The sequence below is a fragment of the Mustela erminea genome, chromosome 2 (genome assembly GCF_009829155.1).
Source record: "Mustela erminea isolate mMusErm1 chromosome 2, mMusErm1.Pri, whole genome shotgun sequence".
Taxonomy (NCBI): domain Eukaryota; kingdom Metazoa; phylum Chordata; class Mammalia; order Carnivora; family Mustelidae; genus Mustela; species Mustela erminea.
Window position 1 is genome coordinate 98,616,309 of NC_045615.1, and position 16,765 is coordinate 98,633,073.

Consider the following 16,765-nt stretch of genomic DNA (forward strand, 5'->3'; position numbering starts at 1 on the left):
TTTAAAGGTTTTTTTTATTTATTTGAGAGAAGCTTGGGGAGGGGCATAGGGAGAGGGAGAAGCAGGCTCCCCGCTTAGCAGGGAGCCCAACACAGGGCTCAATCCCAGGACCCCAGGATCATGACCTGAGCATTAACTGACGGCCACCCAGGTGCCCCATGGTCCTTACTCTTGTTGATGAATTGAGCCATTCCCATGTTGACCTTTTATTCTTCTTGAAGTTGTATCAGTCGGGAGTTCATGTGACTGTTTCTTTACCTGGATACCCTCAGAGAAAGCGTCGTGGTGGCACAGTAAATTCTAGACAAGCCCAGAAGCGAACTCGGGAAGCAGCCTCCACCCCTGAGATGGCCTTGGAAGCAGAACCCATAGAACTTGTGGAAAGTGGTAAGATCACCGGGAATGCCGTGACCATGGGATGCTGGAGTGGTGCAGCATGCATGGGTGGGCCCAGCCATGGGGTCTTGTGCAAGCTGTACCATCTGAGCCTCCCATTACCCTCCCAAATGGAATCGTCCTAATCCCCCTGCGTAGAGTTGTCATTAAGGTCAATGCTTAGCTCAGTGCCTGTTAGTTAACACTTACTGCACACCAGTTAGCATCTGTCCTTGTCTTTATAAGACCTACATAGTCTCAGACTTCACCTGCCGCTCAGAACTGAAAGCTGACTTTGAGCAAGACCTGCCCTCCTTGGTGGTGTAAGAGCTCCTGGGTTTTGACAGCCGCTTAGGAGGGCTAACCATTTAACCTTCCTGGAATGTGTGGCTGGGGAGATGAGACTGCCCTCGGCCCACCTTTTCAATTTGAAAGTGTACATCCAGTTCGCTTGGCCTCCTGAAGTTGTCAGCTTTCCTTTTCCCTTTTTCATTGAGACACAGAATCTCCCCCAGAAGGCATCTCTGTGGAGAGAGCCACCTGTGCTGGAGGGAGCTGCTATAGGCAGAAGCCAGATTGTGCACACACGGCCTGTGGGATTGTGGCTTCTGTTTGTGAGAGCCAGAAATTAAGTCTGCCAGGAGGAGAGCGGCTCTATGACTTAGATTATATCAGTACACGGACTATTTTTTTTTAAAGGACGGGGTCATTTTGTATAAATTGTATTCAACATCTCTGATATATTGTGGGTTTTACTCCTGTGAATCTTTTTTAATAAAAGAAAATAAAGTAAATTTGAATTGCTAAATGTATTACGAGTAACTATCCCCAGACAAGTACCACTTCCTTTTTTTTTTTCTTTTAATTTGAGAGACAGAGATCACAGGCAGAGAGAGAGAGAGAGAGGGAAGCAGGCTCTCCGCTGAGCAGAGACCGATGTGGGGCTCAATCCCAGGACCCCAAGATCATGACCTGAGCCGAAGGCAGAGGTTTTAACCCACTGAGCCACCCAGGTGCCCCAAACAAGTACTACTTCTAAAAATCCTACTCTCGTATGTCTTTAGTGCTATAATAGAAGCATAAATGATCATAAATCTTTTTTTAGTTCATATAAATGGAAGTAGTCCTTTGCGGTTCATTCTTACCTGCCACAGAGAAGTGCTTCTACCCAGTCTGTCCTGTGCTCACAAGGACACCACAGTAGATCCTAGGGCTCAGAGGCACGCAAAGGAACAGGCTGAGCCCAGTCTGGTGTGCTGGGAGTCCAAGGGATCAGTAAACACCAACCTGTTGTCCTGCTTGAGAGCCACATGAGGATGACTGTCTCACTGATGAGGGTGCAGAGCTGAGTCTGATGAGGTCTGAGGGTGAGCGGCAGCCTCGAGGAGGATGTTTAAGGCAGGTCCATGCCAAAGAGAAAGGCCCTGAGGTGAGCATGCCTGGTCCTTTCCCCGGATGTCCCCCAGTATTCTTAGGTAGGTCCCTGCCTCTTCCCTGTGCAGGGGCAGGTGGGGGCACTGAGGCCTAGTTCTGTGACAGTGTGAGGGCACAGGAATGAGGTCTGCATGTGCACAGACATGATCCCCTCTCTCCTTGGTGTAGGTGTAAACCATAGGCCTCCACTCGGAATTCTGAAACGGTGTTCGTTGGCTGTCACCCCTGAAAGGGGATTGGACCTGATGCTCTGCATTCTATACTTTGAGGGGGCTTTAGTTTGGTATAAGCCCGTGCTCCATTTTTAATCATTTAATGAAGCTTCGAGTGTTACGCCATTACTTTCCTGCTAATGCTTGTTAAAATGCTTTATTTTAAAGCCGGAGACGAAATAGTGGATCTCACCTGTGAATCATTAGAGCCTGTGGTTGTTGACCTGACTCACAATGACTCTGTTGTGGTAAGTGTCAGAGCGGGATGGGCGATCGATCCCTCCTGGCTATGGGCCCTCAGCCAGCACCAGCTTCTGAAGGCGCTGGTCACAGGTTCTGGTTTGTGCCGAAGAAACTCAGACATTCAGTGACTAGATAGAGCCCAAGACAGAAAGTGTTTCTGGAAAATCCTTTGTTAGGGCTTTGTTTCCTGTGGACACAGTACATCTATGTGACCCTGGCTTGCTGGCACTAAAGCCGTTTGGGGAGAGCCCCCAGAGTTGCCTGTTCTGCACTTTATACCAGCTGTGTGACTTCCGGAAAGTTCTTAGGCTCATTCGCTCTGAATGGAGGGATATGCCCTGCATGCCAGTAGGGTATTGGGAGGGTCAGGAGTCACCTTATATCTGAGTGCCGGGCACCCTGTGGTGCCCAGTAGGTGTGAGTTGCACCCTCCCAGCTGGTGGGGACGAGAATGCTTGCTTAGCACTGCCAGCACTGCTGCCAGGGGTCTCTGGAGGCACACAAGCAGCTTGCCTTGGAGGGTGCAGGCACCCTGTGTCCCTCCTTGATTCCAGGGACGATGGGGCTTGGAAGCTGCTTGTGGCCCCTTTCTGTGGCACCAGCTGTGGGCCCTCACAGAGAGCACACTTGCCTGCCGTCTTGGCCCTCAGGGAAGGAGACCTGCCTCACAGCGTGGGGGTCCGCACCTGTGTGTGGGTCCGGGTGGCCGCTCAGCCCACAGACCTGCACCTTAAGGCTGCGTCTGCCTCTCCAGGATGACTCTTGAGTGCTGTTTGATCTGATGTGCAGTTGTAGAGTGGAGCAGATGGGAGGCAGGTGCTGCTGGGGATGGGGGTTGGTAGTAGCTGAGTGTCCCCCTGGCTTTGGGGCCCACTGGTTCTGGGCTTGTTCTGATTGTGGTTATAATTGCAGAGTAGGGTTGTGCTGAGAAGCTTCAAGACTTCTTTAAAAGAAAAGAAGTGCAATGATGGGGATCTGTCTTGACAGATTTAGAGGTTTAAACTCTGGTCTTGGTTGAAAACCACCAGTCCTGTTGTGTGTCTGCACACCTCTCCCCTCACCCCCCAAAGGAAAGGCAGTTGAAACCTGTATTTTCTCTGACACTCAGTCCCCGACCTGCAGCCCCAGGGGGATAGCCAAGATTCTGCTTGTAAGACCTTCTAGCCCTCAAGGAGACAGTGACTGGCTTCTGTTGTGTGATGTACCAGCATCATGAAATCTCTTTCATGCCTTGGATTATTTATTTATTTTTTAATGACTACCCTTTCTAATGTTCTCCTTCCTGACCTTTCCTACCTTCTTTGTTTCCCTGGGCATGGAAAGTCATCAGGGGATGTAGAACAAGACTGCTAGGGTCTGGGGAGCTGCCCTGGGAATGGATGGCTGGCCAAGGCCGGAGATGGGGCAAGGGGGTGCTGGCCTGGGAGGTAGGAGTCCTGGTTTTCCGGTCTTAGATACATCGGTCATTTTGGTCATGGTCTAAGGTTCCCAGCTATAAAAATATAATAAGGCTTGGGCTTTAAAGCACTCCTGATTCTAATCATTCTCTACTTTTTGTTGTTCATAAATTCAAATGCCAGTTTTTAAATTTACAGTAAGAAATACATGTGAGGCTGAAGTTCTCACTCTAAGCATATCTACTTGGAAAACCTAATAGTATTAAGTCAGGACAGGGAGTGTCCATCAGGTGAATTTTGAGTCAGGCAGGCCTCGCCTGCAACAGTGATGAATGTTTCACCCCTTTGGCCCTGCTGGGAGTAGCTAGCTCTGTATCTTAAAGACCAGAATCTGTGTATCGCCTGATCCGGGCCTGACTTCAGAACTTGAGGGAGCCCTCTGATGAGAAACTTCTGAGATTCTTTTTCCAACTCTCTAAAGACTCTAGAGCCCAGTTAACTAAAAGAACTAAACAGTGCTTTGAGATGCAATAAGGCTTTATACATCTCTGCTTAGGTATTTTCTCTCCAAATTAACTTCTATTTTGGGCATTGCATAGCCAAAAAAGGCCATCACTGCTGGATCCCAGGACATGTGTATCTTTGAATTTTGCTAGATTACTGCTTAACTTTTCTAAAGGGGTTTTGCTTGTTCACATTCTTACCGGTGTTTGCGGTGCTCACCACCACTTCTGGCCAGTCTGATGGTTTTGAACACCTCTCGTGTTCATTGGTAGTTCTTTTTGTCTTTTGTGAAGTGCCTGTTAAAATCTTTTTTTTTTTTTAATAGATTTTATTTATTTGATGGAGAGAGAGAGATAGCCAGAGTGCGAACACAAGCAGGGGAGTGGGAGAGGGAGAAGCAGGCTTCCTGCTGAGCAGGGAGCCCAGTACGGGGCTCGATCCCAGAATCCTGGGATCATGAGCTGAGTTGACGGCAGACACCCAGTGACTGAGCCACCTAGGCACCCCTAAAATCTTTTTTTTTAACTGTTCTTTTTACACACATGTTGTATATACAGCTTTTACAGTAGCCGAAGAAATTGATCTAGAATGGAACAACCCCTTGAGTTCTCATCTGTTTGGTTGTGTGCTGTGTATGTGTTTGTGTGTTTCCCAGACATCTTTTAAATGGGCTCTACACCCAACGTGAATTGCATGCTTCACTGACTGAGTTAGCCAGGCACTCCTTTCTGCCTTGTTTTTGCTTTTTTTTTTTTTTTTTTTTTTTTTTTTGAGGAATTCTTTCTAAGTGATTAAGTATGAGCGTGCCACTGGTCAAGTTAGGTTTTGTGTCTTTTTCTGAGGGGTCTGCCTTTTTCATTTCAATTTATAAAGGTTCTTAATTTTAATACAGTTTTATCTGTCAGTTTGTTGAAAATAATCCATATAAAAATTCGTTCTGTATTCTGAGTTTTACTGTTTTGCTTTCTACAAGTGAGTCTGTAACCCACTTGAATTGCCTTTCGTGTGTGGTTTGAGGCAGGTTATTTCGCTCTTCTTAGTGAAGTCTTAACAGTATTCCTTGTGGTTTTGCAAATCTTTTATTAAAAGATGTATTCTAGGGTGCCTGGGTGGCTCAGTGGGTTAAGTCTGCCTTTGGCTCAGGTCATGGTCTCAGGGTCCTGGGATCGAGTCCTGCATCGGGCTCCCTGCTGAGCCCTCTCTCTGTGTCTGCCTCTCTGCCTGCTTGTGATCTCTCTCTGTCAAATAAATAAAATCTTTACTAAAAAAAAAAAAAAAAGATGTATTCCTAAATACATAGTATTTTAGGAAGCTATTAAAAATGGTATTATAGGGGCACCTGGGTGGCTCAGCGGGTAAAGCCTCTGCCTTTGGCCTAGGTCATGATCTCAGGGTCCTGGAATCAAGCCCCACATCGGGCTCTCTACTTAGCGAGGAGCCTGCCTCCCCCTCTCTCTCTGACTGCCTCTCTGCCTACTTGGATCTCTCACTCTGTCAAATAAATAAAATCATTTTTAAAAAATGGTATTATAGGGGGGCCTGGGTGGCTCAGTGGGTTAAAGCATCTGCTTTCGGCTTCAGGTCATGATCCCAGGGTCCTGGGATCGAGCCCCACATTGGGTTCTCTGCTTAGCAGGGAGCCTGCTTCCCCTCTCTCTCTCTCTGCCTGCCTCTCTGACTACTTGTGATCTCTGTCTGTCAAATAAATAAATAAAATCTTTAAAAAAAGTATTATAAAGTCTCTGTTTCTTTTTTGTTTTTATTTGCTAATATAAAGAAATGCAGCTGATTTTATCTCTTGATTCTTTTTTCAGTATAGCAATTCTTAATCTAAATCTTTTGGTTTTCTGTGTACACAGAATAAATTTTGGTTCCTTACTATACCATTTTTTTTTTTTTCCTTAACATACTGTCTAAAGAAAATTCATCACTCGCTGAATAAATGGGGACAGTCCTGGACATTCTTGTCTCATCCCAAATCTGAAGGAATCCTTTCAGATTTGGACCGTAAAATAAGTTCTCTGTGGTAGGTTTTATTGCTGTCATTGTTTATGCCCTTTATTCAGACTAGAGAAATTCATTTCCCTCTGTTTTCTGCTGGACTGCAAATTGAAGAATCAGTGTTAATTTGGGGTACCTGGGTGGCTCAGTCAGTTAAGTGTCCATCTTTGATTTTGGCTTAGGTCGTGATCTCAGGGAAGTCTGCTTAAGATTTTCTCCTCCCTCTGCGTCCACCCCATGCTTGTGCACACAAGCGTGCGCTCTGTCTCAAATAAATAAAATAAAAAATAAAAACATGCTTCTCTTAAAGAATCAGTGTTGAATTTTAACACTCCAACAGAGTTAAACTAATTAAATTTGTGGTCTTTTTATATATTGCCAGATTCTGTTTGCTACTATTTTATACATGACTTCTGCCTCTATTTTTGTGAGTAAGATTGGTTTGTCTGTAATTTTCATCTTATACATCTTTCTTATGAGGTTTCTGATATCAGAGTACTGGTATCTTTATTGTTAAGTGAGTTGGGCATCCTTTTTTCTATCATCCAGATTTGTAATCTTGGAGTTACTTCTTTCTTGCAAGTTTGGTAGAACTCCACTGTGAAGGTACCTAGCCTCAAATTTTTTGGAATTTGTGAGTCTCATTTAAAATGTTTACTTTTGGCAGTTGCTCTTCCTGCCCATGGGTCCTGTCCCCGTGCCTTAATAAATCACCATTTTGTACCCCCCCCCCCCAAAAAAAGTTTACTTTTGTTGGTATACATTTGTTTGTGATATCTTAATGTTCTGTGGAATCCGTAGTGATGGCTCCTTTTTCATTTCTTCTGATTTGGTTGTTTGTGTTTTCTTTCTCTTTAGATTAGTATCACCAGAGGTTTATTAGATCTTTCAGAGAACCAACTTTTAGCTTTGTGGAGCCTTTCTCTTGTAAGTTTGTTTTCTTTCAGGATTGCTGCTTTTTTTCCCTGAGTTTATTTTGCTGTTTTTTTAATTTACTAATTTTCATCATTTCTTTTCTAATACCTTTAAGATTATCTTTTTTAAGCTGTATTGTACAGATTTTGTTACTAGTATTTTATGTTCAGTTCCTTGTATTTATCAAATTAGTATTTTTTAACTTCCAAACATATGGAGGTTTTATTTCCCTTTTGTCGCGATTATGGATTTCTTCTTCTTCTTTTTTTTTTTTTAAGATTTATTTATTTGTCAGCGAGAGAGAATGTGCACAAGCAGGGGGAGTGGCAGGCAGAGGGAGAAACAGGCTCCTCCCTGAGCAGAGGAGCCCAGTGGGTCTTGGGATCATGACCTGAGCCAAAGGCAGATGCTTACTTAATTAACTGAGCCACCCAGGCATATGTATTTTTACTAGTTCTTTGAATTATTGCATTATTGGTCAGAAAATACATTGTATGTATCAAGTTCTTTGATAATTCCTTAGACTTTCTTTGAGCCTGGCCTACACGAGGTAGCTGGCCTTCATTGAATGACCTGCCCCCCCAGGTCCTGCCTGGGCTTTGGTTTCTTGGTGAAGGTTTCACAAGTAAGCTTCAGTTTTTCAAGAATCTTCTGTGCTTTTTTTTTTCCTCTGAATTATTGTAGTCCCTTCAGTTTGACTGAGTGTGTTTTTGGATACCTCTATTTAAAAATGTGTATGTTTTATCTTGTTTTGAAATACTAGCGTGCTATTTACTGGAAACCTCTGCTTGTATTTCCCATCCTCTTTTCACCTGGCTTAACAGGTGAAGTAAGATTTTCAGACCACCTTTTTTTTTTTTTTTTAGGATTTTATTTGTTTATTAGAGAGTACAGAACCAGGGGAGGGGCAGAGGAAGAGGGAGAAGCAGACTCCACCCCAGTAGGGAGCTGGACATGGTGCTCAGTCCCAGGACCCCAAGATCATGATCTGAGCCAAAGGCAGGTACTTAGCTAACCGAGCCCCCCAGGCGCCCGTCCTTTCATTAGCATTTGCAGCATGTCAGCCTCTGCCCTAGCTCCCAGGGGTGACTCATTGGTAGAAAAGATTTACTCCTCTCTTTAAGAAACTGCTTGTTTTAGGGGGAAGATATTGAAAGTGGTATTTGCTTACACTGTTTTCCTTCACTGAATTTCAAAAAAGTATTATTTTTTTTATTTCAAAGAGTGTTTCTTTTAAAGTCAGGTTGGTTTCCCTGGAATGTCTTTCTGGTTTGTCTCCATGGTGGACCAGTGAGTCATGCTACTTGTGTTACGCTCCGTATCTTCCTAGCTCTTCATTCGAGAGCCTGTTGAAAGGGTGTGCTTTAATGGAAGCTCCCTTGCAGCTAAGAGCAGAGTCCTGTCCATCTCTGTGGGAATAGTCGAGGGCCTGAGGGGTACCCAGTGACTGCTAGAATGAGTGAACCAGTTTAATTCTATATGAAGAAAGAAGGGCTCTGTCCCCATGTCCAGGAATCAGGGAAACAGTTAGTTGTACGTGGAATCACGCAGGGAGCGCTAACTTTAGCTGGAATGTGACTCTCAGAACCAGTTTTCCTGGTACTCCTAGCGCGGCTACAGGAATAAGAGTCTGTAATTGCATGCTGCATGCCGCTGTTGGAGCTGAAGACTAGCCACTCACGCTCAAAGTGGTTGGAGGTGGCCGATTTTTCCAGGGCAGCAACGTGCGAAGCCATGTGGGGAGTCCTCTAAAGCAAGTGGCTTCCAGGGTTTCTTCTGGCTGGGGGGGTGTTCTTAGAAGTGCAAGGGGTCCACTTGCCACAGAGGACCCCAGACTCCTGCTTGGTTTTGTCCCACTTTTTCCCCCAGCATATTGACTGCAGCCCCAGGAGGGACCTAGAATGTGAAGTCCACTGGTAGAGGAGGGACTTGTCCTCCCCCACTTACCAGGGGCTTGTGACATGGGTATCAGCACTTACTCAGGTGTTCTGAGGCTCAGCTGTGCTTCAGAAACTCAGAGGGCCTTTGTGACTCACCTGAAATCCATGTGCCCCAGTGTGAAAGCAGGCGACAGCTGGGTGCCTGCTGTGGATTGTCCATTCTGCATACGTGTCATTTGTCTCTCTGACCTGCAGTTTATCCCATAGTCAAGAAGGCAGACCGAAAGGTGAAGTGAGATGTTCTGGTCTCATCTCGGGCCACTTGCCATAGTACTAACTCAGCTGCCAGGGGTTTTGTTTCTTTTAAAGTCCTCTCAGCCAGATCAGAGGCCCCAGAGCGCACCTACTACCTCGCACACCTCTGTTTCTTGTGCCTGGGAAATGCTGTGCTACCTTCAGGGTCCCATCCATGCGGAAGGGCCATTCCAAAGTGCCTGTGGACACCTCCAGGGGTCCTGGAATTTGATGTAGTTCAGCTGCTGGCTGGAGGGAGCACCAGTCACAGTGTTGTGTGCCCCTCAACCAGGCTGTGGCACTGTTGTTTTCTGCCCTTTGGACAAGAAGCTTCCTTTCTGAGCTTTTGTGTTGAAGATGGGGACAGAGTCATCACCAGTGAGGGGAGCTCTCTGGTCAGTACGCATTCATTTACTCAGTAGCTATGTAATGAGCACCTGTCTTGAGCCTGGGGACAAGGCAGCAAAGGTACCACCCCGAGGGGTCAGGTCTGGCCCGACCTCAGCACTGCCTGGGAGTGAGCTGGGTCTGACTCACAGGAGCCTTTGGAGACCCAGTTCTCACACACTGCTCATTAGGGAGCCAGCAGCATCCTGTTCCTTCCAGGTGTCTCCACACCCAGTCAGATGACCCCTTGTGGTAAAGGGAGGTGAGGCTGTGTTGGGAGTGCTAGAAAGCTAGGATCATCTCTGCCTACAGCAGATTTTTCTTCTGTTCCTGGCTAAATTCAGAGCTCCCCTTGTATAGATGTCATAGGGACTGAACCTCCTGACAGCCCAAGCTCTTTTTCCAGTACATAATCCCAATGATGAGATTGCCAGTCTCCCAATTTCATAGTCCCACACTCTAGCCTCCTCTATAGGGAAGAAGGAGCGCCTTTGGTATCTCCCTCTGTGGGTTTTGTTCTCATCTGCAAAAGGAAGGTCTTCATGCTTAGACCATCCTTCTTCCCAGGATGGCTCTTTGTATCTGTCAGGGTTCAGGTTGGAAGACCGAATCCACCCAATTGCTTTAAAGTATAAATGGATTTTAATACATGAGAAGAGCTGCTGCTTGGTACTGAAAAGGCTAAAGGAGCAGGTCTTCAGGAATAACTCTAGACAGCTCAGCCTTGACCTACCATAAGAGCTGTTACCTCTGCCCCAAGCAGAAGGGTAGGAGGTGGAAGCCACCATCTGCACTGATCTCTTTGGGTTCAAGGAAACACTAGCAAGCCCCTCGTCAGGGAGGAGGGGCCTCTGCCATGACACCAGCCTTGTCTGCCAACACTGACACTGACAGCCCCTGAAACTGGCCTCTGAGTGTCTCACTGAGGGGAACTTCTTAGTTCATGTTCAGAATCCCTGCCACGAGGGAGTTGGGCTGAAGGGAGCTTCTGGATTCTGCAGGGCAGGCTGGTATGCCCTCCCATGTGGGCATCTGCCAAGGAGGGGTGGGCAGCAAGCCTTGGAGCGGCAGTCAGGAGCACTTACCTGAAGTGGATGGCCTGTGATGAGCAAGAGGGAAAGGGGGTGCTCCCAGTGCTGGCATAGGCAGGTTTATGAGCACAGAGGGGGTTGACGAAGTGGGGCGGGAAACTATTGTAGCAAAAATAGTCCTGATGTAAGTTCCAAGTCATGAGATATGGCCTGGTCAAGTTCTCTGTAACTTTTTCATAGGCCCAGAGAACACGGAATCAGATTGATCTTGGTCCTTGGTGTGCCATTCACCAGTCGCTGCACATCCTACTTTGTTTAATTGTTCCCAGTAATAAGCACTGAAAACCCTCTTCACAGTAAGGCTCCGCCCTTGGCATAGCCTACATGACATACAGGATTCTTGTCATTGGCCCCGCCAGACCAGGAGAGTGTATGGAGCCAGTCCTGGGCTCCGTGTCCCCAGGGCCCTGTGACGGTTGTTGGCTTACTTAGTCCTTGCAGCAGTATGCTGAGCTGTGGGCACTGGTGCCTCTTTTCTCCAGAAGAGGAAGTTGGCAACTCCCAGAGGGTAAGTAACCTCCCTAGATCACGAGGCCAGCCACTCCCAGACTCACTCAGTGCCAGGTGGACACTGCAGTGTGTTAGCTGCCGGGAGGCAGAGGTGCCTGGGATGGGCCTCACTGGAGAGGAGAGGTGTACAGATGTCTCATTGGTGCTACCTGGGCAGGTCCTCTCCCTGTACCTTTCCTGCCCTGCGGGAGGGTTTTACGGGGCCCCTGAGGAGTTTGCATTTGAGACAGGAAATGTTTTAATTTTACCATTTAAGATAAGTTTTTTAAAAATACAGGGTATATTATGTCATACTGATTGTGTCTTTCTCTTTTTTCTCCTTTTTAAAAGATTGTTGACGGTGAGTGGTTTCCTCTCTCTTTCATTGGGTTTGCATACAGAATGGCAGTGGGTGGGGGGCACAGAGCTGAAGTCCTTGCCAGGCCTGTGACAGTGCCAGGCGGGAAGACGTCTATAGTCAGTGCTCTGTGGTTGCTGAGGAGACCGCATACTCACTGCGGAGCTATGGTCCCACTGGGTTTTGAAGAAAGCTCGCCACCTTAGACTTTAGGTGGCCTCCCACTCAGATACCTGCTCATGGCAGGAATGGGGCTTCTGGGAAGAGAGAAGAGTGGCCTTTACGGAGCTGGGCAGGACCTACCTGGCATGGCTGGGTGTGGTGGCTGTGCCGGCTGTGCCTCTTGGACCTGGGATTGGCCTTTCCCAGGCAGGAAGGGGTGGTGAGGAGACAGGGCTGGGGATCCTGCTCTGAACATGGACTCACACCTTAGAAAGGAGGCGGCCAAGGCGGAATGCGAGGCGGCCACGCCAGGAGCACGCTGACAGCTGTGTGGTGAGCAGTGATGATGAGGAGCTCTCCAGAGACAGAGACGTGTATGTGACCACCCATACTCCCCGAAATACCAGAGAGGAGGCAGCCACGGGACTCAGGTATCACATTCCCGCTGCCCTGCTGCCTCACCACATACCTTTGGTCACGTGGGACCCCTTGCATCCCTTGTCCCCTGGAGTTGGGATCCTCTACTCCCCACCCTGCCCCCACTTGCATTTCTCAGGTGTAGGGTAATAGGAATACCAGACCTTGCACAACTTCTGGGAGCCCATAGCTCGAGAAGGTCTTGTCTAATCAGCTGCACCACAGCTGAGTGCAGGTGGGTCTGGATTTAGAGCCAGATCAGCCAATCCCAGTGGGACAAGACCGTGTGTGGCACTGGCAGGGTGGTATGACTAGCCATGGGCTGGTGGCACACTCCACCACCTGCTGTTTAGAGCCGACCCAGTGGCTCTCTGTGATCTGCAGCAGGAATGCTCAGAGGTGCTAGGCAGAGCTCCTGCCCCAGACAAGGGAGGCAGATTGCACAGGCTGGGGGCTCGGGAGGATAGGGCCCCTCTGGGTGTCTGCTCCTTAGTTCCCCTTTCACCTCCCTGCTGCATTCCCTTGGGGCAGCTGGCCTTTCTATAAGTCTCCAGGTGCCTGTGCTAAGGGATACGGGCTGCTTCTGTGAAGCCACTTAGGGTAACTGAATGTTTAAGTTTGCCAAGGAACTGACATGAAGCACTGTGATTTTAGGCCCTCTGGTACTGTCAGTTGTCCGATCTGCATGGACGGGTACTCTGAGGTAAGCTAACTTAGCTGTGTCTTCCTTGCTTCTGGTTTCCACATGGCTTTAGTGAAAGGGTCTTCAGAGAGAGGGTCTTCTCTTTCGATGGAATTTGACCCCTCTCTTCCACAGTCAGGCCTGGCTGGCCTGTGCCTGTCACACATCTCTGTGCTAGCTTCTTCTTCTTGGGCCGTGCAGCCTTCACCTGTAGCCCCTGTGTTTCTTGAGCTTCCACGTGAAGGGTGTCCATCCCATGTGTTCCCATCCCAGCCTCAGCAGAAGCAACTAGTGCTTCCTGTGGCCCCCTGGAGCCATCGAGCACTGCCCGCCGTGTGCTCCCATGGCAGCCCCCAGACTCCATTGGCCTGTGGTTCAGGCGTCTGGGGTCCCTCCAATACTCTTTGGCTGTTGCTACCAGGAGAGTGGCTCCTGCCTCTGCTCTCGGCTTCAGACACCCCACTCATACTTGTCTGACACTACAGAGCAGGTAGGGATCTTCAGTTCTCCAGACCTGCCCGGTCCTTCCTCCCCTTATCTCAGCAGAAGTGAGGTTCTCTGGGGACTGCTGCTGCACGGGAACCAGAGCAGACATGAAGGCTGTTCCTTCTTCTGTTTTCTAGATTGTGCAGAATGGACGTCTCATTGTTTCTACAGAATGTGGCCACGTCTTTTGTAGCCAGTGCCTCCGTGACTCCCTCAAGAATGCTAACACTTGCCCAACTTGCAGGAAAAAGATCAACCACAAACGATACCACCCCATATATATATGAATTGTGGAGAGCTGCTCAGGAGAGGTGGATGAACAGACAGCCAGCCTGGCTGGGTTCTCCACACAGCCATTCATGGGTTCTCTGCCTCAATTTCCTGAGCTCGAAAAGACTATTTCAAAATCAACATCTGATATGTAAACTGCTCTTTCGTTTCCAGCCCCCACTTAGGCCCTTTTGGTACCTCCTTAGGGCCTTCCTCTCTGCTCCTCTGGGTGGTCTGGTTCCAGGGCAGGAGAGAGGGAGTTAGACACATTGGAACTGAGAATCGTGGCTCTAGCATCTTTCTGGAACCTGCATGTTTGCCAAGAAATTTTTCCCCATTTGGAAAGTTGGCCCCAGCTTCCTCCTGGCAATGTCGTCAAGGGACTGGCCCTGGTCAGAGAGCACGCGGGTCTGCGCAGCTTCTCCTGGCAAGTGACATCGACTCAGGCGTCTGTCTGCCACAGTGAGCAAGCCACACGAGGTCCATCCGGCCCGAGGATCCCAGGTGTGAGCACAGCCCTGGAAAGACCCACCACTGGAGTCACCTCAAGAGTCAAAGGTCACCCGTGATCCCACCTGCACGTTAGCATTGATGTGCGGGGACTTCTACAGATCAAGAGAATCTCTACAGGGCAATTCCCAGGTTCCTAAGAACGAAATGTGCAATAAAGCCTGTTCTTGGCCTACTTTTCAGCAGCCCAGGAGATGTAGCACTCCTAGTGTCCCCTCAGAGGCCTCACGTTGCCTGTGGAGCAGTGCCTGTCACACCCCATCCTATTTCCCACCTGTTCTCAGGAACTTAACCCATGTCCCAGTTTTCACCTGGCACAGGCCCTGCAAGCAGGGCAGACATGTGGTCGGGTGTCCTCTCTCTTTTCTGATAAGATGTGTCCTTTTTGCCACATGCCCTTGGGTCCTCAGTTCCCACTGCCTAATGTCTACTCAAGCATCAGTACTGGAAGGTGATGGCAGTCCTTGGGGCCTTACCAGCCACCCATGTCCATGCTGGTGTCCAAGTCATGGCTGCCCAGAGTTGCAGCGAGTGTGGCCCACCTGCCATCAGCTGGGCTCTTTGGCTTTCACCCACATCCCCACACAGTTGACATTCACTTTAGAAGCTGCTCCTCTGGCCTTCCAGTCTCTGATTCTTTGGGCTTTTGACTGCTCCATAGATTGGGTTGGCCAAGTATGGTGGCCTCTCCTCCCCAAGGCAGCCAGATAAGACGCTCTGCTTAAGTCTCTGGGTTTGAGCCTCTTGGTCCTTGAGGAGGCTGTGGGGTGGCCTGAGCTGCCCCTCACAGCCCAGGGTCTGGGGCAGCTCATGGGGGAGAGACCTTGCCGTGTCAGCCTGCCTCTGTCTCCACATCCCACTTTCTCAGAGGGTTTTAGGCCAAACCAGCAGCCTCTTCGTGTGCGACATCTTCAAGGCAGGAACGGGGGCCTCCTCTGGCTTTGCTAGCAATAACTGACCTTCAGTTCCCCCTTCTGAAGGAGCAGGGACTTGGCACAGAATTCACTTTAAACGGGGCTGAAGGAGTGTCCCTCCTCTATGTGAAAAGAAATTTGTTTTAGTCTTCACTCTGACTTTTTCACTGTTTGGCTCACTTCCAGTTAATTTGGATGAAAGTAATTTTCTCCGTGGAGTCGAGGAGGGCAGGACGTCTCTTGTTGGCACGATGCTGGGTATGTCTGCCCTCTGTTTGGACATCATTACCATTAAGTTCCTTCTGGGCTTCGTGGAAACTCTTTTGTTGTGTTCCAGCAGTACCCAGACTTCAGAAATCAAGACAGCTGTGCAGCCAGAATCTTTAAGTTTTGTGCTTAAGGACAGATGGTTGATCGTAAAGGTTGTATTCCTTCCTACTAAATTAAATTGGGGAAAAAAGGTTTAGTTTCTACTATTTAGAAACTGCAAAATAGGAAAAGATCGGTAAGAAAAAAAAATCATTTTCTTTTCTTCATTGTACATAGTTCAAATCTTTCTTTGTTACATTTAAACTATATCCATGTACATCAGTCTGTTTGGGACTCCTGCTAGTGTTACAGGTGGAAATAAAACCATTAATTTGAACCAGATTTCTTTCATATGTTCATTTGCTCTCTGGGCTGGATCTTCTCCCCCTTTGCCCTAGGTGTGTGCTTCCTGTCTGCCTCCAGTTTAGCACATTTTATCAGTGTGTGCAGGAAAGTTAGCTTGTCTGGCTACTGATCCAAAAACCAGGCAAGAGGTCATTCTTGGAGTGGAACTACAAGTCCAGCCCCTGGAATCCTTCAGCAGAATCTTCACCTCAGCCCTAAGAAGCAAGGCTGGCCGTGAGGCTGTCTGCAGCACCGTCTCAGGAGAGGAGCCCTGAGCAGCGGGGACTCAGATGGAGCTGGGATTCTGACAGTGCGGTGCACCTATCTCAGCTACCCAGACCACGGTCGCTGTCCACTCTGGGGTGGGGGCTGGGGGGATGTGGTATGTTGGTCAGTGACCTAGGTGATCAGTGCCAGGAAAGCTGGAAAGAGAGAGTGGGCTTGGGATTCCCAGGCAGTTGATACTGGCAGAGCTAGCCTCCGCCTTTCTCTGGGTCGCTCGAGTGGCCCCAGAGATAGAAAAGGTCAATGAGCTGGCCACCTAGAGCTCCCAGAGGCTCTACTTTCAGTTGAAGTCAAAGCAGATCAGAGGGAAATGCAGTTAATTCAAACACTCCCTGCACATAGGCCATGCGCCAGTATTGTACTTGGCTCTGGTGGGTATTGAGAAACCCATGTATATCGCTGCCCTCCTGGAGTGTACATTCCTTGGAGGAGACTGTCCCCCACCCCCAAGCCACTGAAAAGTCAGAATGCAAACAGGTCAGTTACTTGAGTCCTGGGAGAGCGAGAGAGGATGGTGAGCTGCAGTGTTTAAGGTCTGAAAGTACTCTAGGGAAAGGTGAGGTGATTTACATTATGTTCCTTGACTTTTTCCCCCCAGTGTACAACCATCTTGCATTTCTTGCATAGATCACCTTGTTCATGTTTTCCTTCTATATATTATTTCCTTTGTTTTGCCATTTGGGGGTTTGTTTGAAATCCCGTTTATGCATAGTTACAATGGCCTGTTATTTTCTTAGAGTCTTTGCCAGTGTTTGGTTTCATTTAGGCTAGTTCCCTACAACGACACTAGCTATAGTGTCTATAT

At 48.3% G+C, this 16,765-nt stretch overlaps 1 protein-coding gene across 2 annotated transcripts in view; it reads left to right on the forward strand.

Moving 5' to 3' along the window:
* The window catches only part of RNF4 (ring finger protein 4), a 36,495-nt gene extending 20,823 nt beyond the window's left edge, over positions 1–15,672 (forward strand). For both annotated transcript variants that reach the window (XM_032333623.1, XM_032333624.1), the window contains exons 3-8: positions 273–387; positions 2,190–2,269; positions 11,574–11,583; positions 12,014–12,173; positions 12,814–12,862; positions 13,465–15,672. In XM_032333623.1, the coding sequence (XP_032189514.1) occupies positions 273–387; positions 2,190–2,269; positions 11,574–11,583; positions 12,014–12,173; positions 12,814–12,862; positions 13,465–13,614 (564 nt within the window). In that variant the 3' untranslated portion in view covers positions 13,615–15,672. The remainder of the gene's footprint in view (positions 1–272; positions 388–2,189; positions 2,270–11,573; positions 11,584–12,013; positions 12,174–12,813; positions 12,863–13,464) is intronic.
* The last annotated feature ends 1,093 nt before the right edge of the window (positions 15,673–16,765 follow it).